General features: G+C 40.0%; 1 protein-coding gene across 3 annotated transcripts in view; it reads left to right on the top strand.

The window, feature by feature from the left end:
• The window catches only part of ZFAND6 (zinc finger AN1-type containing 6), a 36,394-nt gene extending 14,954 nt beyond the window's left edge, over positions 1 to 21,440 (top strand). For 2 of the 3 annotated variants that reach the window (XM_064722232.1, XM_064722235.1), the window contains 5 exons: positions 9,985 to 10,154; positions 11,221 to 11,332; positions 13,424 to 13,524; positions 19,739 to 19,852; positions 20,446 to 21,433. In XM_064722232.1, the coding sequence (XP_064578302.1) occupies positions 10,004 to 10,154; positions 11,221 to 11,332; positions 13,424 to 13,524; positions 19,739 to 19,852; positions 20,446 to 20,594 (627 nt within the window). In that variant the 5' untranslated portion in view covers positions 9,985 to 10,003 and the 3' untranslated portion in view covers positions 20,595 to 21,433. Of the gene's footprint in view, positions 1 to 9,984; positions 10,155 to 11,220; positions 11,333 to 13,423; positions 13,525 to 19,738; positions 19,853 to 20,445 lie in introns of all 3 variants that reach the window. The other variant, XM_064722234.1, reaches the window with a different exon arrangement.
• Positions 21,441 to 22,550: the final 1,110 nt, after the last annotated feature.

Below are 22,550 nucleotides of genomic sequence, written 5' to 3'. Positions count from 1 at the left end.
ATAAGTTTTAGTATGTAATTTGTTTGGGATTGTGTAAGCTGGCTTCCCCAGTGATTGAAATAATAATTAAGGGATAAAAAAAGCAGCAAACACCCCTCTCTTTCCAGAATAGCATTGAGGTTAAAACAAAGTAATACCTTGGAGTCCCTTGACTAAATTTAAGTGTATTGAAAGAGATGAGGAATGCAGCTTTGCCACAGGGAATGCTGTACTTACACCTCTTCTGCCGAAAACTTGTCCTTACATACCCTCTTTCTTTGGTCAGGCTTTAGCTTTAGGTTGAGTTCCTCATCAAACCACAGTAAGGGTATTGTATAATTTTACACACTTAAATTAGATATAGTGCATAATTCTAAATAGAACTACACATCATGCATGATAATCACAGTGTTCTTGGAAGTTAGGCTGAATTCAAGATGCCCTAGCCAGAAATTATGACAGTTTTATTTATTAACGCATAGGAACCCCGATATTAGAGCAGGAGCTCTTAGTAGAACTGTGGCATTATAAGCTAATTAAAATTCTACATAGTGCTGTTTATGAAAACAAATTATAATGTGTTTTGTGCTTACTGTCAGTTCTCAGCAACAGGTGCTTTGTTAACAAGAAGCTGTCTATTTCGGGAACTCGTGTTAAAGCGGCTTTTATCTCTTCTGGGTTTGATATGCTTAAAATAAGTGAAACTTATGCTGTATTGAGAGAAGATTACTTATTCACTGAAGCTCAAAAGAAGCGATTACTGAATCTATATCTATTCTTTCAGTAATTATGAGGGTAATCTTGTAAGTGTTTGAATCCTTCTTACAGATTATTTCTCATCAGTGCGTTAAGTCAAACCTGTTTTAAAATACAGCACCAGAGATAGTTTATGGAGTTGCTGTCCTGCATCCCTGTTGGCCTGGTCTTCTAAAGGAATTTTGAGAATTCTAGAATCTCCTGATTCTAATTCTGTACAACCTCTGATTTTTGAAATGGCCAGCTTCAATATCTGATACCAGAGAAGGCAGAGTCTGACCCTGTCTGCTCTGTTTTAGAATAGCTTTCTTACCTTTTGTAGAGCATTTTAAAAGAAGGCATTTCAGTTACCTGACAGATTTCAAGTTAGCCTTAAATTTATGGGACTGTGAAGGGCAACTCAAGTATTCCTGCAGCACCTGAATGCCAGAATACAGGTATGAGATGGCACAAACTCGAGAGGAAAGAAAAGGGCTCCTCAAGCAATGTCTGTGACTTGTACAGCTTGGCACCAGTTCAGCCACACATGATGGAAACTGTGTGAGCTGACACAACCAACTGCTGATGAGCAATTACTGACATGGTTTGGTTTCTCTAATGGGTGTAACTTCTGAATTTTTATTCCTCTTGAGCCAGAGCAAGCACTCTAAAAGGGTACTGTTTTAAAAGTAGCTGCATGTTCTGTCACAAGTGTAACTTCATGTAAGGTTTCTCTGTCAGTCTTGTCTCAGAGACAGCCATGTTTCAAAAATGGGCCTGCTCAGCCTGTCTGCCTTAGATCTTGGGTGAGCTGGGGAGGCTAAACTGAGTAAGTACAGCTTCATATCTGGGGAGCAAGCCACTCTTCTCTGCCTTGTGCATGGACACACAGTGCTTTAGGTAGGACAGCATGACCAGATGGGTGGCTGGCCAGTGTCTTCTCTGTTCCTCAGATACACCTTTTGAACTTCTTCACTGTGCCTCCCCCAAGGATGCCAGATCAAAACCAACTTCCTGAAACACACTATATACTCTTTTTCTCTTCACTTCTCTTTGTAACTCACTTAGAAATTGTCTTTGCTATGTACTGAACAACTGCAGTTACTGTGTTGCTCTCAGTGCTTTTAATGTTTAACTAGTCATGTTTATTGAAGGCCCCTGTCATAGCTTGCTGTAAACAAGCATGTCTAGCTCCAAGGGTTGTTTGTTTTTTTCTCTTGAACCCAAGAAGTGAGTTTTGTTGTGCGTGTAGGTTTTGTTTTGTTGTTTTCACTTGCATTCAGGTTGACCTCTCCAAAAAGGCAGCTTTGTCAGCTTAGATTTTCTGATAGTCATCACTGGAAAGACAGAAACTTAGAACATGCTGGTGGTGCCTCTTTCTGAAAGCATTTCTGTGTTGCTCTGGACTGGAGTTTGCTGGATGAATTGGGGTTGCCTACAAATGTATTGTGCTACTGGGGAATAAGAGGCTTTTAAATTTTCTAAGTGAGAGGAAAAAATGATGTTTCTTTGAATCTCAGGAAGTTTGGATTCTGTCATATGCAAGGGTCTAGTTCTAGTGGTGCTGCAGTGTTAGTCTAGAACAGCTAGGAAGTCCCAGTCTACAGGCTTAAATGTACAAACAGTGATAATCCTTGGCATCCTGATTTGTATTTTGCTGCTTTAGACTCAGTTTGAAATGCATGATAAATAGAAGGCTTTATACAGAGTGCTGCCCTTAATTTTTTAGGTGTCTTAGCAGTTGGCAGATGCTCCATAAAGTAGTGGTCATTGCTGCAAAAAACCCAGCATCACACCAGTAGCTCTTTGTGGCAGCTTTCTGTAATTTCAGTACAGATCCTTTTGTCTGTACTCTGCCTCTTTGAAATCCAAAACAGATAAAATGTGGTTCTTCATACTAGGTAATAAAATGTACCTCTTACATTGCTTATTAATTGTTGGGAGTTTTTTTAGAATTAATCTTCAGTAGAGTAATGACCTTCATGGAATTGGCCCTTTCTCTGGTGTGTTGATTATACTAGAAAGTTTGGAACTTAAGTGAAAAATTTGCTTATACTTGTTTTTGTTTGTAGACTTTAAGTGGTTACTGCAAGCAGTGAGATGCTTTTGCATGAGGTGTATGAGAGTCTGAGGTACCACTTTTACAGAAGTTAATCTTTGTGTCTGGTAATCCGTGCTTTGCAAAGGTTAAGCGTGGTCACAAGTAGTAATTACAGTTTCAAAGTAACATCTATTAATAGTGTATGTAGACAAGCATGGAAAGCTGAGTCCTTATTATCAGTGATCTCCTTGATACCAGTATAGAATCTGTGCATCTTTGTTCTTGCTTAGCAAGAGTGGAGAGGTTGTAGTGAAATGTTCTCTTGTTCCCTGTGTAACCTTGAGTACGAGAGCAGTCAGCTGTACTTAGCAGGATACACGCTTTAACACTGGAGGCTTTGTCTGTACCAGGTGTTCCTCCAGGGTTTATGATATTCTGGCTCAGATTAGTTACAAAAGTTGCTAATGTTCTGTCCCTTCCTAAGACCTGAACTATCTCTTTTCTGTCCATCTGCCACTTTCTCTCATGTCTTTTTTTTCACTAGAGTGATTCTTTCACAGTCTTTCTGACATCTTAAATCTGAGATGTTGCTTTCTTAAGAGTTCCAATTTTATTTGTATTTTAGTTCTTGTATGGAAGGATTTAAGCTTGCTAACTAATAAAAATTGGATGTGAAGAAAAGACTTCTCTAACTCTTTACACTTTTTTGTAAAGTTTCTGCTAGGAGTGTCTAGTATAAGTACTTGATTGTAGCCTAAATTAAGTCTGTGCATGAAACAAAAATAAAAAGCTGTTCAACAGGAATAGACAGGAACATAGTAGATATTAAATGACTTGTCAAGTGAGTTAAAAGAACATCTTATGTAAATCTTTGGTCACTAGTGTGAGTATTTTGTTTTTGTTATGAAGTCATATAAATTCTACTTCACATTGCAGTTTAAAACTTTGAGCAGGAAGAAAACTGGAGGCTCAGTGGAATGGGTGGAAAGCTTTAAAATGTATGGATTCTCTTGGTGCTGAGGAAGTTGGAACTCCTGTGTTTTGAAAAATGCAGCAGCTGTGTGTTCTGCTGCTACAGGAACAAAGAGGTCGCTGCCCTTACAGATCTGCTTGCATAGCTGGTCCTTAACCATATTCACTTTTTTTAACTCAAAGCATTCTGATGAAACTGGGTCAGAGTGTAACTACACATGTAGCTGTGCTGGCAAATGTGAACCAGCTGCAGTGCTTTAGCAAGGGTGAGCTGTAAGATGAAATGACATGTCTGACTGCAACCAGCAAGCTGGGCTGAGCTGGAATGACTGAGGCCCCTATTCAAATCTGCCAGTTCTTCTTGGCTCCATAGCAAGTTGCTGGGACATGATAATGCCTTAAAGCAGCTACAAATGACTGCTCAGTGAATATAAATTGGAGCCTTTTGGGAGACAGCAATGGAGTCAAAAACCCAGGACTGTTCTGTAGCTTGCTTTTAATTTGTGATTCTAGTGCTTTATACCCTGAATAGTGTCCTGCTGGAAGCAGGACACCTCAGCAGCAAATTCCAGTATGAACTGGTATTTGAGCACAGCCAGTGCTTTGGGAGCTGCTGCAGCAAGGTTCAACAGAACTTTGTTCTTGGGCTTTTATTTGCCCTTTGTTTTGATAAGCCTGTAGAGAAATGCATTTCCTATTTATTGCCTTTTGTACCAGCCTGACTTTTCATATGGTGGTACAGGTGGTATTGGGTGTCTGTGCCAGTACATGCTAAAAAGTGAAATGTATTTTTGTGTGCCAAACTTTGTGTTTTATTTGTGCTTGGAATGAAGCTTTGTGTGTTTAAGCAGCACACATTACCACTTATGCAGCTCCTTCTTTGCTTCATTAGCACAAAGAGAAAATGACCATTAGTGTTGATGCTATTTCAGTCAGTGCTGAACTACTTCATTATAAAGGTGATCATGACAGAGGAGGGAATATTTTAATCACTTGTTAAAATTGGATTTATCATTTGAGGTGAGTGTCAGGTAACACTGTCATTGTGCTGATTTTGACAGTGAAGAGTGGTTCACACTGTGTTCTGCTTTCTCTTTGAGCAGCAGTTTCGAAGCTGGCATCAGAATGGCTCAAACTGTGTCTGCTGTGCTGTTGAGGCACAATGCTGTTTGGGTGGTCTCAGCATTTGCTTTTGGGAGGGATCCTTCCCATACCAGTCACAGATTTTAGGAGTGTTTGCAGAACACAAAACTGTACTGCAGGGTGTGAGGATCTGCTTGTTTTCCTTACCAGAACCTGAAGTATGAGGGTAACTGGTATTCAAGAGACCTTTTTCTTTGGGGAAGACAGATGAAGAGAAAGCTGGCTTCTGTGCCAGTTTTTTTTTTTTTCTTGTCTAGAATTGGGGGGGGAGCAGTGAAAGAGATTATTCTTAAACCTTGTGTGTTTAATCCTGCTAAATGCTGCTCTCTCTGATCTTACTGATTAACATTTGAAGCCTATAAAGCTGGGGTATCAGTTATTTGAAACTAGTGGCATATAAACATTTTAATTAAAAGGAAAAGAAGAAAGAGGATGGGGAGGGAGACCAGTATCACATTGCCTGTTCTGTGGGGAAGAGATGTCCACAAGTATTTTGTTGCTTGCTTTACAGAATATCGGAAGATGTGTCTCTTTCTCCAGAGAACTTGATGTCCAGAAGATTTGCTCTGCTTTAGTGTTTCTGCAGCTTCAATTTATACATTTTATAGGCATGTCCTTTCCATATTTTTTGCTTGGTACAGAGAGGAATTTACTCTGAGGATGTGATGGTGAGGGAGGAAAGACAGGACCTCTAGCAGCAGCAGTAAGAGGGCATTATTAAACAAATGAAGTTGTGTATTGCAGGAGTAACAGGAACAGGTAGACTGTAAGCACCTTATTCGTAGGAAAAGGAGGGCTTAGCCTGCAGAGATGTGTGCTGCCATGCTTCTAGTGGCAATAAATATCTTTAAGAAACAGAGGTAATTTCTGCTGAAGTTTGGCAATTTTTAGCTAATACAGAAAGAGGGTGTTTATTCCATTCAGTGAAGTAGATGTTCTGGGGTTGCCTTGAGAGGAGTTGTTGAAAGCTCTTGCACTTCCCTCTAGTCTGTTCCTTCTCATTAGGGCTTGTACAACTGGTTATACAACTGTATTGTAAAGCAAAGCAGGGAATGTGTTTAAAATATTGTGAAGAGCTCTGTCATTTCATTGTTTTTTTTTTCTTTAAGATAAATCAATTCTGCATTCAGAATAACCTTCAGAATTCATAGCATTACTCTATGAATGCTATGCAGGCACAGCCCTGGGGGAACAGGCAGAGCCCAGAGGCATTTCCAGGAGCTTGACAAGCTCCACGTTGGTTTTGTGACACCTCAAACCGAGAGGGATGTACATGTTGATCCCAAGACCTTGTTGTCATTTCAGCTATGAAGCTGCTTCAAGTGTCATGCTGAAGCCAAGCTAGGGGAAGGCCATTTTTGAAATTATGGATCGTGTATGCGCTTGGGATTTATTTTACAGTAGGCTTGATGCTCAGCAAGGGCTTGCTGCCCCTAAAAAGGGTTGTCCTATTTTTAGCCATGTCACTTCCTGTGCAGTGTATGTCATTTCTCTGGAGTTGATCTTCTGTCAGATGAGCAAGCTCTCCAGTGCACCAGAACAAATATTTGTGCTGTTTGCATGAGATGGCTGAGCTGATGTGGCTGCAGGCAGGGACGGGGGGCAGCAGTGGCCAGAGCTGTGGGATCGTGCCTGCCCCTCTGACAGTGGTTTCAGCAGTGACTGCCCACCTCTGCTGCTCTGTGGGATGTTTGGGGTCAGTGATGCTGTGGGTCTTCTGCGTGAGCCATTACAGTTTTGAAACAAAAATCCTCTGAAGCTGAGCCAAGAGCTGGGCTGATGGGAGGTCCTTCCCTCCCCCAAACACATCTGCTCTGTGATCCCTCACTGCCCATGTTTGCTGTGCTGGGGCCAGAGTCCGGCTGCTCTGCTGGTGGCAGCTTGCCTGGGGCCCGGAGTCCCCACACAGCAGGGCTGTGTCATCCGTGTGTACAGGACAGGCATGGCTCGAGTGCAGGGGCAGAACTGCCAGTACTTGGGTCTCTTCCCTTCTCTTCTCACCAATGCCTGGTGCTGGCTAGTGGCTCTCTTAGCAGCTCTGCTGCTGAAACAGGCGTTTCCACACGTGTCTGCAGCTAGACCCTCTCTCCTGCCCAAATAGCACACACGTGACAAATGAGCTCAGAAACCAATCTGTGTTGAAACTAATTGGCAGAAGGTGGAGTGGTTGATTTTTTTAAGTTTGATCATTTCCTTGTTTCATTTTGGTACATGTCAGTACTGAAAGGGAGGGCAAAGCATGGGAGAGCTCATTATACTGGTTTGGCATTCTGTGGCTTTAGGGTTCAAGTAGATGAGTTCAACCATCCCAGGAGCTTACAGGCTGCTAAAACATGTGTTGTCCCCAGGAGGGACATGACGTGTTCCTCACATGAGTTCCAGAGGCTCTCCTGTGTTGGACTTTCTACTTGTTCTGTTTTTGCATGTGAACTGATTGAGCTCACTGAACTGTCAGAAAACTTTGTGTTGGTGATAGTCCTTTCTTTTCCTGGTGGGTTTTTCTGGTAGCTCACAGCAGTAATTGTGTGGGTGAGGTGGATTGTACCCAATTGTCCCCTTCATATCCAACAAGCTGTTGTCTTGGTGCAAGTTCTCCTTTGGCTTCATAACATTGCATCAGGTTGATCCTATCTCTTATTCATTGTATTTCTTAAATATTAGCAACCAATGAAAGATCTTCCGCTTCCTGTGGCCCTTATTAAAACTCTGCAGAAGAATCCCTGGCACTTCCCTTTGGAGACTGAAGTGTTCTGGAGCCTCATGCCAGTGGCTTGTGCTTTGACTGGTGACAGGATCCACTGGTTAATGAACTTGGGAACTGGCTTAGCTGGAACTCAGGCCAGCTTTTCTTGTTTTTCGTCTGGGCATCATTGGGCACTGTTCAGAGTTTGTTTATTGAATTGGAGCAGAACTTTTTTTTTTACATCCAAGTTAGAGATTGTTATTCTGTGTTTGTGTTAGCACCTGATCCCTTCAGCTGTGTTGTCTTGGAGAATATTAGCAGTGGCTGGTGCAGTTACTGAGATCCTGTGTGCTATTTGAAGCTGATATTGAACAGAAAGAAAATCATGGTACAATCTGGAAGTTAGTGTAGGGTTCTTTAATATGTTGTTGCCTAAAGTTAAAAGGATTAATACTACATTGTGACATTGAATCTCTATTAGCTCTTGAAATAGTCAAAAGTGTTTTTAATTAGTCTTTCAATCTTAAACATTCTATGCCAAAAGTGACTTGTGTAAGGTTTCAGCTTTAAATTGGTTCTGGTTACCAAAGCACGGCAAACTCATATTCATTTGCACTTCCCTGAAATGGCTTCTCTAAAATGTTGGGCCCAGCATAAGAATTAAATTCCACATGCACTACTTGCAGTTTCATTCTGAAAGACTGTCTGGAGAAAAGCAGGAATGAAAGTGCTCTTTCAGCTACAAGTGCAGTACTTCAGCAAAAATCAAATTTAGCTGTCGTGTGAGGTCAATGGGGGCTTTGTATGTTGAAAGCAAGTGATTCTCTGTTGGGGTGGGGGAGTGTAGTCAACAGCTGAAATAAGCTTAATTGCAGGTTGAAGCTGAAAAAGATAGTATCAGATTTTGGTTGTCTTCCTGCCTGTACCTCTTCCTTGTCTTGAATCCTTCCTCGTCCACAGAGTACCTTATTGCTGTGAGCAGAAGACTTGACTTGTTTCTGTGTTGCTGTTGGCTTTGCAACCCAGAGGTTTGCTCTTGGTATCAATTTCATATGTTTTGGGGAAATAAAAACAAGATGGAGTGGATGTGGGTGTGAGAGGAGATGAGGAGATTTCTCTGGAAACAAAATAATGGGAATGTTGTTTGTGTTTGGCTTTGAATACCCCTTATGTAAAAGGAAATCTTTTTTACTGTGGCACTACTGTGTTTCATCTTGTTTTATAACATGGCAATTGGTGAAGTGTTCAAGTGTCTTGAAACCCCTTTCCCTCTGGATTTTTTTTGTTTGTTTGAAATGTATACTGATGTTACTTGCAAGATTGATTTTATTTTTTCAGTAATATTGCTTATCTTTGGTTTGACTTGCAAGAATTAAAATTACCTATGCTTCAGCTTACTTTTTAATCAGGAAATGGTAGACCTAAGTTGATCTTGAATTAAGTAGAAGTAATTTATACCTCGATATATCTAGTTTCTTAATGTGAAGCTGTTTTGTCTTTTGAATTTGTTGAAAAAATGCAATTGTATATTTATGGAGGGGGGAAATGGAAAATTAATTTTATCTCATGAAATGACATGTCAAAAATTATTTCCATGTTAGACCACTTGATAACGGTTAGGAGTCTCACAACACTGATGGAAATTGTCATTTGTTGTAATTTTCTTGTAATGTCTTACAAATATCTATAAACTTGATTAATACAAGCCAGGGGTGAACAAATGATAGAGTCTTTATTTAACATCCTTAAATTTGGGTTTTGTGTGACAACTCATATATCTTATATCTTTCAACTTGTATATTTCTTACTTCTCATTTTGCTATATTTTCACAGTGAATTTATAAATAGGAGGTTGTGTACATGGTCTAATAGTTTTTGCCTGTAAGGGTGATTTTCTCTTAGTGTGTGAAAAATCACAATCCAGGGTTTGTGGTAAGCAGTTGTGTCGTCTTTCACTAATGACACAGTGACTAAACAGTGACATGTGGATTCATGTGACTGTTGTTAATGATAATTATGCAGCAAGTAAGCCTGTGTTACCATGCTTGTCTCTATTTTACAGCTCTCATGCACAGTGTCAGGTGTTTAGGTTTCAGCTTAAGTGTTCCCCTCCCCTGCTCTCCTCACCTGACTGCCAGAAGCAGTAATACTTCTAATAGTTGATCAAATTACTTTTCTTTGTGGGATGTATATTGAAAATAAATTGGTGGGGCTGAGAGGGTGGGTCATGCAAAGCCTACATATGACTGTATTTGTGTTATTAGGCAGACTTCATAGACTTTTTGGGAAAGGGCACTGAGTTACCCACAAGGCATTTTTTTCTGGATGATCTTTTTGCTGAGCTATAGGAAATTCCAGATTTTCAAATGTCAGCTGTAAAAGAAGAGTTTTCTCAGGCCTCTAAATGCTGGGTTGTGTGTATCAATTTCAGGTTTATAGAAGAAGGGAGAATGGCTCAAGAAACTAACCGTAGCCAAGTGCCTATGCTGTGTTCCACTGGCTGCGGATTTTACGGGAACCCTCGCACAAATGGCATGTGCTCAGTGTGCTACAAAGAACACCTTCAAAGGCAGAACAGTAATGGTAGAATTAGCCCACCTGGTAAGTAATCCCAGCACACAGTGTGTGTGTCAGCAGCTCAGCCTGACCCAGCAGGCAGCAGCTTCCTGGCCATGTCCAGATACTGATTGTTGGGGCATTAGTGCAAACCATTTCATTCCAGCATCTTACCTTATGGAATGAGCTTGGATGGAATGCCCATAATGTAATTGTGTTGCCACTAATCTGCTCAGAAGACTCTCACTAATACCTTTTGTATTCATTTGAGTGTTTCTGATTTGAAATTATAAAAATGCAGAAAAAAACACTACAACATATTTTTGCTGGAATTACTGACAGAGATAGGATTGAGTTTGGGAAATGTTTGTGAAAGGCCTTTTAAAGAACAGGTATTTAATCTCTGTGACCTCATTCTTAAAGATTAACCTGTAAACACTTGATAGTGATGCCTTTTCCTTTTGAAGGCCTTCAGGGGCTTTTGTGGACATCTTTACATAACTTCCCCTGAAGACCTTCAAGAAAAGATCTGCTCTTACTAAAATTATTTTGAGTTTCATTTCCAGGTTGGGAAAAGGCAACAATAGTTTCTCCTTAACTTCACATACTTTGTTCTTTTTGGCCCAGTGCCCTGCGTACTGTTGCCTTTCCTTCAAACTGACCTTTGAAGTAGAAGCAATATCTGCTGTTGAAATCTGGGGATCTGGGTTCTACATGTTCAAAATGCATCTGGAGTTGGCATTAGGATGTTATATTGATATTTTACCAGATCCATCTTGGTTTTTTTAAACACCAGCTTCTTGTGTCAGAGTACAGCAGTTTATGCTGAGCAAGCTGCTTGTAGATGTTTTAATTAGTAAATAATAGTAACTGCTTCAAAACTCTAGCTTCAAAATTTTCTGCCATGTAAGTTCTGGGGGCCTGGGGCTGGAATGAGATCAAAATATGGCCAACATAATTACTTTTTTGTAAAGTTACATTTCCTTATGGTGTAGGCAGAGATTCAGTTGCTCTCCTGGCTGATGTTGTCAGGGTCAGAGAGTAAATGCAGTGTGTGAGTTTTGTGATCCAGGAAGCAGCATAACCCCTTTTCCCTGGGTGTGTCTTGCAGCAGCCTCTGTCAGTAGCATCACCGAGTCCTTACCGGTCCAGTGCACAGAGGGCAGTGCCCAGGAAGCTCAGTCCACTTTAGATTCTACATCGACTCCATCTATGCAGCCAAGGTAAGGTGCTTCAGTCTGCTCTGTGTCTTTACAGAAAAATCTCTGTCAGAATGATTAAATGAAGTGTACTGATCCTGCATAATTAAATGCTGGAACCAGGATTAGGAAAAGGTGTAAGATTTCACTGCTAACTTTAAAGCATGGGATCTCAGGGTGAATGCTAGCAGATCTCTGTGCTTCATCTGCCATTCAAATGGAAATTTGTCTTTAGAATTTAGCTTCAAATAGAAGTTGTCAGTTTCTGTTCTACAGAGATTTGTCTGGCTGCTCTTCTGCTTCCTCAACTTGTAGTTGTACATTTACCAAAGGAGAACTCTTCTCATCCTAGAAATTTGAGGATTTTGTAAAATGGCAGGGAGCTGTTTACGAGAGCTCTCATAAATAAATGTATGATAATGTGTTAACAAGCCAGTTGCTTTGCAAGAAGTGGAGAGTACTAGAACAGGGTAAAGACACAAGTCTTGGTACAAGTTGTGCTACTGAATTGATCTCTTATTAAACAAGTAATTTCCATCTGGGTTATTCAAGGATACATAATATCCTCTTATAAATCACTCAGACTTACTAAGTGTACTCCATTTGTAAAAGCTAAATATTTGTTTATATTTAGTGGCTCCATTTCTGTTTAGAGTGACACAACCAACAGCAGCTTAAGCACTTTGGAGATTTTTTGAGTGAAAAGTGTTAGTGTGTTACATACTATGGAAGCTAATCTTGCAGTAATACTCACTTCAACTTTTCTTTTAAAAATATGAATATAGTAGAACACAGGGCAAGGGAGATTTCATCAGTTCCTGCTGATTGATTCAGCTCAGACTTTTCTGCTCTCTAGCTTTTTATAGGAGGTGTTATCTCATGCTTGGATTCTGCATATGAACTGAGAGCTAGGTGCCATGCTTGATGCTATATTTAGTCTTTCCATTCTGAAGTTTATAGTTGGGGTAGAAAATACGTATCTTACCCTGAAACAACTCTTCTGGTGTGTGTAAAAAAAAAAAAGTTCATCCAGGTCAATGCACAGATGTGAACCAATTACAGTGCCTTGCCTTTGTTCTGTCACAACTTCAATAAAACCATGAAAGAACAGAAGTACCTCACTGATCACTGGCTTGATTGCTGACTGCAGAAGAAAGGAGTGGATGGTTGCTCTTGGACTTGCACTTGAAAAAAATTAGTGTCACTTGCTTGGGTTTTTGTTTTCGAAATAAAAAAGAGCAGGAATTCAACTTCAGTCTGTGGAAATACCTCAGACTTCATTTTATCTGTCCTCAGAGTATCCTAATTGACAATGCCCTTTTGTAGATGGCCAGATGAGCAGTTCAAGACCTATGTGCAGTTCTTGACAATTAAAATTGCAACTCCAGTGCTCCTGTTGTGCTATGGAGTGCTGGTTCATGGGCTGCTGGATAATCTGGTTTTTGCCTTCAGAGTGAATCCCTCAGTGGAAATTAAGAAAAAAAAAATGCAGATGAGATAGAGCTCAAGTCCCAAGCAAGAGGTAGCACAGTGTTGTTCCACAGGAGAGCTGCTGGATGAGCAGCTTGGCTGGGAGTCATGGCCAGTGTTGAATTGCTCTCTCCAAACTGCTCAGGTTGTTCAGGCATGCTGTAATTTAGCAGTATGGCTGAAGGGTTGGGAAGTTTTGCCTGCACCACTTCACACTGAAAATCCAAGGGTTTCTGTGTGCAGCTGCTGCAGCTTTATTACTGGAAACATTGACATGCTGCAATTTTCTCGTTTGTATCACCAGAGCACTGAAACTGTCTCCTATACAATTATCTTGCTGACTTCTGTTATAAAGATCCTTGCATATTGAATGTTGCATTGTTGCTTCTGTGTGGAATGATGGTATGCCAAACCACTCAAAATATTTTTCCTTTTTTACAGTGGAACTGTTTTGTTGCATTCAGTATGAGTTGAAAAAAAAAAAAGTTTACCTTTTGTGTCAGTTCAGATTGTAGCAGTTTTAAGTGGTTACACAAACAACTTCAGAGTGAAGTGTTCTCATCATGAGGTGCCCTAATGTATCTTACAGGAAAAGAATGTGAAAATGCATAATAAAAATTATCATTTTCTTCTTTTGCCCCTCAGCCCTGTGTCCAGTCAGTCACTTTTAACAGAATCTGTAGCATCATCCCAACCGGATAGTACGGCTGTGGACAAAACAGTACCTGAGACAGAAGAGTTGCAAGGTTGGTGCCTGGTTTTCAGTGACAGAACTTTTGAATAATGCTTTTTAAACTTCAGCTGTTCTTAATACACTCCTGTTCAAACATGTCTAATTCTCAAACCCAAATATTCTGTGAAAACAGGAGGCAGAATAAGAATAAAGTTTCATTTCTTAAATGGCAAGTGAAATGGGGAATGGCAAGTGAAAGCTTATGTTTAATAAACAAGTGCTTTAATTGGTGCTGGAAATGCACATCATAAATCAGCATCCTTTTCTGTCTCTACGCCATGGCTGTTACACCTGAGTGGAGTTTTGAGTATCTGTTACTTCTCAGTGTGACCATTTACAGCACATATCAGAAGTTTATGAACATATTTGTGGTAGAGGGTGTTTGACACAGCCATTGCCAGAACGCGGTCAGTATCTTTTATAAACAGGAAACACCTCTAAAAGAACCTTTCCCTTCTGAAGTGTAGTTGTGTAAGATTTTGAACTACTGAAATTCATTTTAACAAATATAAAATGCCAAACCACAAGCTATGTTTGCTTGAAGCACTATGTCTAAGAGGGTTAACTATATTGGCCTAAAATCCTTCTTGCTGGTACAATGTAAAGTTTCTTTTCACTTTTTTGTTGTCTTCACAGCAGACTTTCAGAGCTTAAGACTAAAAAAAATTTAATAATATTTCTTAGGAAATGTAAAAATTCCAGATAGTATACAAAATGTGCTCAGACTGGTAACCTGTAGGCATTATAAAAGGTATTTAAAGGTAAGTCAGTAAGCATTCTGCCTTTTGCTGAGACTGTTTAGGTTTTAGTGGGGAGGATTATTTTTCTGTGGACTAGTCTAAACATAGAAGTGTGGTTTTTTTACAGATACAACTCCACTTAAACATTCTAAATATTAGTTTTTTGACTGTATCTCTGGTATCAAAGCTTTGCTTCTCAGATACTTTTCTAAACCTGACCTGTCTCTTTCTGTAGGATAGAATGTAAGAGTCATTAGTCAGCTACTGTGCTGAGTAAAGCTGTCTCCTTGGTTAATAAACTTGAAAGAAAAGCTTTTAATTCCATTTTTTAACCGCTTTTACTAGTCTTTGAGGTGAGAAACATGTTTACTCTTGAGAAGATACATTCTAGAGATACACTCTAATACCTGTTAGGAAGTTTGTGTTCTGGAGCTGAGAGCTCTTGTCTCAGTTCTGACAATGCATCTTCTGGCTTTTCACTGGCAGAACTGAACTTTATTTACCCTGGCACTGTGAGCTGTCTTGGGCCTTTGAAAAGACTTTTCCCAGCAAGTTTCCAGAGGCATGTCTCTCTTCTTACACACTTGGATAAATTTGTGCTGTTTCTAATTCTCTACCTCAAGTTTATTCTCCTATCTTTGAGAAGATAAAAGATTTCTCAACCAGAAACTTTGAATTTAAGGATGTATCTGCAGGATCAACATATATCAGGTGTTTAGGTTACTCAGCTGTGTCCTCTGTCCTTTTCTTTGTACCCTCATTTCTAAACTAAGAACATCACCAGCATATAGTTGCAGTTCTAAATTACCATCCCTATTTATAACTCTGGCAGGGTCAGCCTTACTTCCTTAAGAGTTCCTTCTGTGTTGTCCCTTGACTGAAATCATGGGAAATGCAGTGTTTCCAGTTTTAAAGCATTTTAATTTGAAAATGTAAGTTTGGAAGGAAAGCAGCTTAGAATGGATGCTGAGAGGGATTTCACTGAATTGCTTTTTTTTGGAATTTGAATTTTAGATTGGTGACAAGCATGTGAATCCAAGGGGTTTTTTTAGCATTGCCCAAGTTTCTAACATTTAGAAAAAAACCAATAATTTCATAGCAATGTGCTAGTTGGTCCCAAAGTGAAGAGTGTGTAATAGTGCCTTTGTTGATGTAGGGGAACAGGAGAAATAATGTCAGTATTTATTTTGATAAAGTCTTGCCTTGTGGGAATGTCTGTTCTGGGGTGAGTTGTTCTGTGCTGCTGCTGTAAGTTAATGTATTGTGTTGAGCTGAGGTCCCCTTAACTTGCCATTTAACAAAAATTACCAAGCTGCAACAACATTGAATGAAGGACTGGGTGAATAATTAAGCTTTCTTAGATTACTGTTATTACTTTTCTAAAGCAGACAGATAAATGAGACTTGAGCTGTGTGCAACACAGCTCTTGCTGTTTGCAGTCAAGCTAAAACTACAAAGGGATAAAATTCCCAAAGAGCATTTCAGATTTGTTTTTGTTGGATTTATGCATTGCAGAAGAAATAGAGGAAAACTCTAGAATGTTAAAAAGTGTAGGCTTTAGAGCTAGTGTTTGTATGATGATGCTTGTGGAGCAATGCAAAAGGCCAGATGCTCTAAGATAGGGACTAATAAAAAATTTTTAACTTTAATGTTCTTAAATACCATGAAAATGAATTTCATTTTAGGTAATGTTTAATGGCATGAAGTACAGTCCAGCTTTTCTAACAGCTTTCTTGTATTCCAAGTAATTTTAATTACCTCCTGGGCTATTGTGCCTTTTGCTCAACATGATGATCAACATAATAATCCTTGCTAGGATTAGCCAGTCAGGATTTCTGATTTGTTAGCCAGGGCTGCCTCCAGGCAAGCCTGCAAGCAGGTAAAGAGGTGCTTCACTTCCCTGGGGTAAAGGAAGAGGCTTAAAACCATCCTGGTTAGGGTTCATGCTTTTGGTTCAGGGAGGATTTTAAAGGTAAGTGAAGCTTGGCAGGGAAGGCAGGAGGACTCCACCACAAACATTATGGAGCTCCTACAACTGAGGAACATGGTGGTAAAAGCAGAAATCCAACTAATGGGTGGACTCAGCCCCTCTCAGGCTGAAAACTTCTGAGAATGAAAACAGCCTCTGTGGTTATCAAGCTTGTTGTGGATTGGAGAGAAGCTTGTGCTGTTAGCATTGCAAAATGCCATCACTCACGTCATGTGGTGTGGTTGTTATTTGGAAAACCAAAGTACAAAGTTAGATTGGATTAACTGTCTAAAAGGTACATGGCTGATCTGAATGAAGTCACCTGATTTTGTGCATATCTGGATTTTAGTGAGGTTAAATAGTGAAGTTCAAACTAAGTTTAAAAAACTTGAGATTAAAATAATTAGGTTGCTACAGAATTTTATATTGGGGTTACTAGGACCTAAGGTGAATGCAGTTGAGCTGATGGCTTCAGCTTCAGTGGACCTTATCAGGGTGGGCTCAGTAGACAGTACTGGAAAGGAATTGATGGATGCTTTTCACTTCTGTGATAGTACCAGGCACTCAGAGGTAGAGTATGATTATGACACAAGTGTATCAAATAATACAGGATATCATGATATACTGGGTGAATGCTCATGGGGGAGAGGAAACACTCAACAGAAAGATTTAAAACTAAATTCTGTGGGTGAATGTGCTCCTACTTAATTTGCCACTTCCTAACATTTAAACAGTTTATTTTAGGCTGATTATGTCAGTTTAAAATGTTCACAAGCAGTGATGTTCTCCTTTGGATTAACTTCACATTTCACTCCTCTGGAAGTGTGGGGGTGCTTCTTACACTAGCCCTAGTGAAATGCTCTTAAGAAGTAAATGTAGCTGTTCATGATTTTCTGTAGGAATGAGAAACCTTTTCCTTTTTAAATCTCTGCCCAGTAATGCAGGGGTGATGAATGTAAAACATGGAGAGAGCAGGATGGGTGTCTTGCTGCACACAGAGCTGTGCTGTGCCTGCAGGGGTGCAGAGGCTGGAGTGCATTTTGTCAGTGTTTGTGCTCAGTCAGAGCGCACTGAAGCTCAGGTGGGGGTTTTCACAAGCAAAGCAATAGGAAAAGCTCGTGCCTTTAGGAGGAAATCCAGGCTCTGCTTGTTTTGATCACCTTTACATGTTGTGTAAATCAGGGAACTTCTGGTGAGCAGCCCAGCTTGTCAGCTCCAGAAATATGGCTGTGTTCATACCTTACTCCTTTTTGGTTGGTTGGCAGCTTGTACTGCTGCTGCCAAGGCTTCTGTTCTTTGGCTACAGGACAGGGCTGGGGAAAGGGATGATTTGGTTCAAGGAAGGCAGGCAGAGCATCCTGGAATCCAGGTGAAGTCCAGCAGTTGGGAGTGGCTCCGAGCTGGACAGTATTGCATCTTACCTGGCTTTGTTCTGCTGTGGCCATCACAGGGAGCTCATAGACTGAACAGTGGCACTTGGGCATACACAGTGGTTGGGATAGTTGTGATTATCATAGAGGATTTTGGTTCAAATCTCTAGCTTCTATTCAAAAGCAAACTGAGACCTAAAATTTATGGTTACTACAGTAGATACAAAGTGACTTGTGATGCAGAAGAATCTTCCCACTCGGTTCCACACTGAGCAGCAGCTCTTAAATATTTTTAAACCTTTTTAATGTGAGAGCCATACGCACAAAGAAAATGTAAGTAAGGGTGCATGAGAGCCTTGTTATGCAGGGAAGAGTGCCAGTTTTTCCTAAATTTAGCTAATAGTTATAGAGGCTCTTAGTGAAACTTAGATTGAGGTAACTGATTTTGCAATAACAGGAAATGCAAGCTGGAGAATGTTAACTCATGGCATGAATATGTCTTAATGAATTAATAAAGGCTGCAGTACTGTTTTGTGTAGAAGTACAAAAGTTCATTTGAGTAAGTCTTACCCCTTCTGGTACTTACCTCACCACTTGTAGTCCTTGCTGATTTTGGTTCTCATCTTGCAGTCCTTTTGATATTATGCCCACTCAGAAATGTGCCCTTTAACAGCCATTTAAAGGCATTGAACTTTTTTTTCTTTGCAAACTATGAATTGTTATAGATTTCAGGACAAAGAGAAGCTCTGCATGTAACATAGATGGTGTCTGAGAAGGAATTAATAGACCATGTATAATAGTATCTTTGCTAGATTAATCTGTGGAATATACTGTCCCCTCAGGCAGAGTCTTTGCTGGTGATCAGGTATCTTGCTACCCATTGATGTTGCTTAGTGCAATGTTTTGATACATAGCAAAAGTGATGAGTGCCCTTTCCTTTCAAAAGAAAAAAAAAAAAGATCAGAATAGCAGCACATGAAAAACCCCACTGGATTTGTCATGCAGAAGAGCTGTCAGCTGGTGAAGAGCTAGCACAGAACTGCATCTGACAGTCTCTGACAAACAAAAGTCCAGCTGCACAGAGATGCCTGCAGCTTTTTCCCTGACAAATGTCTGAGCTTGCTGTTGTATTCCCTTCCCTACAACACTGGTTCTAGCTCTGCTTCCATCCACACTCCTCCCAGCTGCAGCTTGCTTTTGTTCTTTACTGCAAATATTCCCAACTTCTGTGTGTCTTACTCACTGGAGACTTGTCCTGCTGTGGTCCAGCTATGTCTGGTAGGCAGAGATTGGCTCTTAGCCCTTCTTGAAATGAAGTTGGGTTTTTTTCGTTTCTATTTCTGCTTTGTAATGTAAGGAATGTGCAAATACTTGAGGAAAACCAGCCAACTTCTATTTTTACCTGACTCAGGCAAATACTACTATTACATGTTCATACTCTCCCACACAACCTGTAACCTGTTTCTTTTAGAGAACACTAAAGTAGGTTGAAAGATGCCTTAGGAGAAATATCTTTAAAATTAGGTTTTTACCTGCTCCTTTCTGAGCTTCAGTACAGTGTAGTCCCACCCTGTAAGTCTGGGTCTCTTGAGCTGGTGTTTCTCACCCCAGGCAGTGACTTATGTCCTGTGTAGGCTTTTTCCAGGTGTGCAAGATCAGCAGCATCACAGTGCTAGAGATTGTTCTGAAACACTGTGTTTTGTGTGGCCTCCATGTTGCAGTCTTCTGCAAAAATAATGTTGATTCAGGATTGGAAAGAGGGTGTTTGGCTCAACTGATCCTGTTACATAGAGTGCTTCTTGCAAGCAGATTTTGGGAGCTGGGCAAGTAACACTGTGAGGAAACACTTGGCTGATGGATTTTTTTCCTGGATCTGACAGTGCTGGATCTTGCTGTTAAACCTGTGTTTGTTGTTTTGGTTGTTTTTTGTGGTATTTTCAAGCATTTGGTGAATTCTTTTCTTAAATTATATTGAAGGTCTAGAAGGGGGGGAGTTCCAGTTGCTGTGGAGACACCAGTGCACTTCAGACATGGAAACTGCAGCAAAATGGCCAAATGTACAGCATGGGCTTTAGATCATTGTAGGACTTAAAAGGGGAGAGACAGACTCTTTTCTCCACTGTTCTTATTAACTTTTTTTTATGTCAGCTTCAGTGTCAGAGAATGCAGAGCCTACACCTGAAGAACAGGACAAGTCGCTTGACAAACCAAAACAGAAAAAGAATCGTTGTTTCATGTGCAGGAAGAAGGTTGGACTGACTGGTAAGAAACACTGATTTCACTTTCCTTAGGCTTGTTTAGGCTTTGGCCCTTTGAAATGTTATCTTAAAGGGAAAATGGGGCATGGTCATTTGATATTGATTTCAAATACCAGTCAAAGGTGCTTTCAGCTGACTCTCAGTAGATTAGTCATTCATGTATCATTTTGTTTTTCAGCCTCCTGTCTTAAAGTGAAGTTCATAATTTCCAGTACTTCCTTTTGGAAGTCTACTTAGCTAAGGAATTGGATGATAGTTTGCTGCCATTCACTAGCCAGCTTTGCAGTGGTCCAGTGAAAGGGCCTGAGTTCTGGAGGGTGAAGATTCATAAACATGGCAAAAGAGCAGGAGCTCTCTAGGAATGTTCTGTGCTAGAGTGGCATGCAAAAAGAAGGAATGATCAAGTCAAATCTTGCTGTAATCACTTAAAAATGTATTACTTGTGATTCTTATGCTTTCTGCAGCAGAGGCTCTTTGGCTGATTGATTGACACTGGTGACTCAGATTTACTGCTAGTGAGTGAACACATTCAGGATTTAAAGCAAACCAGTGTCATCAGGAATGTTGAAATGTCTAAGCTGCTCTTTGTGTCCACAGGGTTCGAGTGCCGGTGTGGGAACGTTTACTGTGGAATGCACCGTTACTCAGATGTACACAGTTGCTCTTACAATTACAAAGCTGATGCTGCTGAGAAAATCAGAAAAGAGAATCCTGTAGTTGTTGGGGAAAAGATCCAGAAGATCTGAACTGCTGCTTCTGCTGGAATACAAAAATCTTCTGACCATCTGCAGATTAAATTGACTTGAGCTTTTTTCCTTAGTCATCAGGAACGTAGAGCAGTGTATCTTGCCTAGACCTTTTAATCATGCATGTCATCAGATGAATAGATTTTTTTGTTTTTGTTTTTTTTTGTTTTGAAAATGACTCTGAACATTATTTTCATTGCAGTTTTCTGTGGCTGAAGACTTAAGTAAACTTTACAAGTATTATCCTTTAAGATCATTTTAATTTTAGTTGAGTGCAGAGGGCTTTTATAACAAACATGGAGAAAATATTGGAGGGCTGTGCTTTTCCAGGATAAAACATGCATGCGTTAACTTTGCAGTTTATTTTCTTGTTGTATATAGCTTTTCTCTGCAGCACAATTTCTTTTTTTTTTTTTTTATTGATAATGCCTTGTATGGCACAACTAGTTATCAGTAACTGAATGTATTTTAATCATTATGGCTGCTTCTGGTTTTTTTTCCCCATTAACGAGAGGTTATACATGTTCGCATATTAGCTTGTTTGCACCCTCTACCTATTTATGTATGAATCATTTGTAATGAGAGTGTGTGCTGAGATTGTGTGGGGTTTTTTGTTGTTTTCTTTTTTTTTTAATTGGGGTTTGTTTTTGTGTGTGTGGGGGGAAGGCTGTATGCACTTCATTGACTGCAGTTTTCATTGGGATTACATCCATCAGTTTGTCTGTACACAAATATGAAGAATGATCTGAAGTACCTGTGCTGTATTTATGTTTATCCACGTCTTAACTTTGATTAAATAAAATTTAAAAAAATCCGAGCCCCTGTGGCTGTCACTGGCATATGTAAGTTGGATTTCTCTTGCTTTATTTTAATGGGGACCTTCCATTGATGGTTCCTTTACTTAAAGTGTATTTATTCACAGCTTCCCACATGTATCCCAACACCAGCTAAATTTTGATGTGTTTTTTTAATCTCTGCACCTGTAACTACCAGAGACACACTGCGGATTCCAGACCTTGTCTGTTGATTTTAAAATTCAGAATGCTCTTAAAAAAGCTATGGCTGGCAATTAGTAAATAAAACACTACATTTAGGATATAAACTGTGCTGCAGAAGGAGCTTTCTCTGGTGGTAACAGAAAGTAATCTGCAAAACTGAATAATAAATGAAGTAGCTTGTGCTTGCAGAAGTGGCCTGACCACAATCTATGAGGCACATGAAGCTTAGAGTAAAGGAAGGAAGGAATAAATAACTTACTGGCAAGTTTCAGTAATGGTGTGCCTTATCATGGGTCAGAGAGCCTGTATTTCCTCAAAGCATTTGCTAAACTTCCTCTTACACAGCACAGGGCATGGAAGAGCAGCAGTGTCATCTTTGGTGGGTGTTTCTGTTTGCTTTCCTTTCTGCTGCTACTTCCCTATTCTCTAATCCTTCTCACTTTGAGTCCTCCCTCTTCCCTATTTCTGGTCTCTTTTCCTTTTCTCTCTCCTTATGTGCCCTCCTGACCAATCTTCCTTTCACATGACAGTGATGTTTCCGGGCCAGGCAGAGAGAACATGCCATAGATTTCACAAGGTGGGGGAAAACCTGGTATGTTTGTGTGTTCTGGTGCCTGAAAGAGGGAAAGGTACAAGAAAAGTATTCACATACTTCCTATCTGTTGTATAAGCTTACGTTTAGACTGGGTGTCCACCTTTTCCTGACACCTGAGAATTGTGTCATGTTTGTTTGCTTTGGCATGGCCCTGTATTATCCTGGTGGTTGATCTGCACTTCAATCTGTATTTTGTGTCATCAGCTTGAGGTTAGCAGATTAACATTTTAATTAACACCAGCACATTCACAGCACTACAAAATGCTTGGGTGTCTCCTCACGTTGATCTCTGTACTGGAACAGGTTTTCAGTGTGGTTTTGTTACAGTTTTGGAATGAGCAGGTTCTATAGCCCAGATCCTAT

This window comes from Zonotrichia leucophrys, chromosome 10 (assembly GCF_028769735.1).
Source record: "Zonotrichia leucophrys gambelii isolate GWCS_2022_RI chromosome 10, RI_Zleu_2.0, whole genome shotgun sequence".
In the NCBI taxonomy this organism is placed as follows: domain Eukaryota; kingdom Metazoa; phylum Chordata; class Aves; order Passeriformes; family Passerellidae; genus Zonotrichia; species Zonotrichia leucophrys.
The sequence above is the reverse complement of the archived record's forward strand: the minus strand, read 5'-3'. Positions and strand labels throughout refer to the sequence as shown.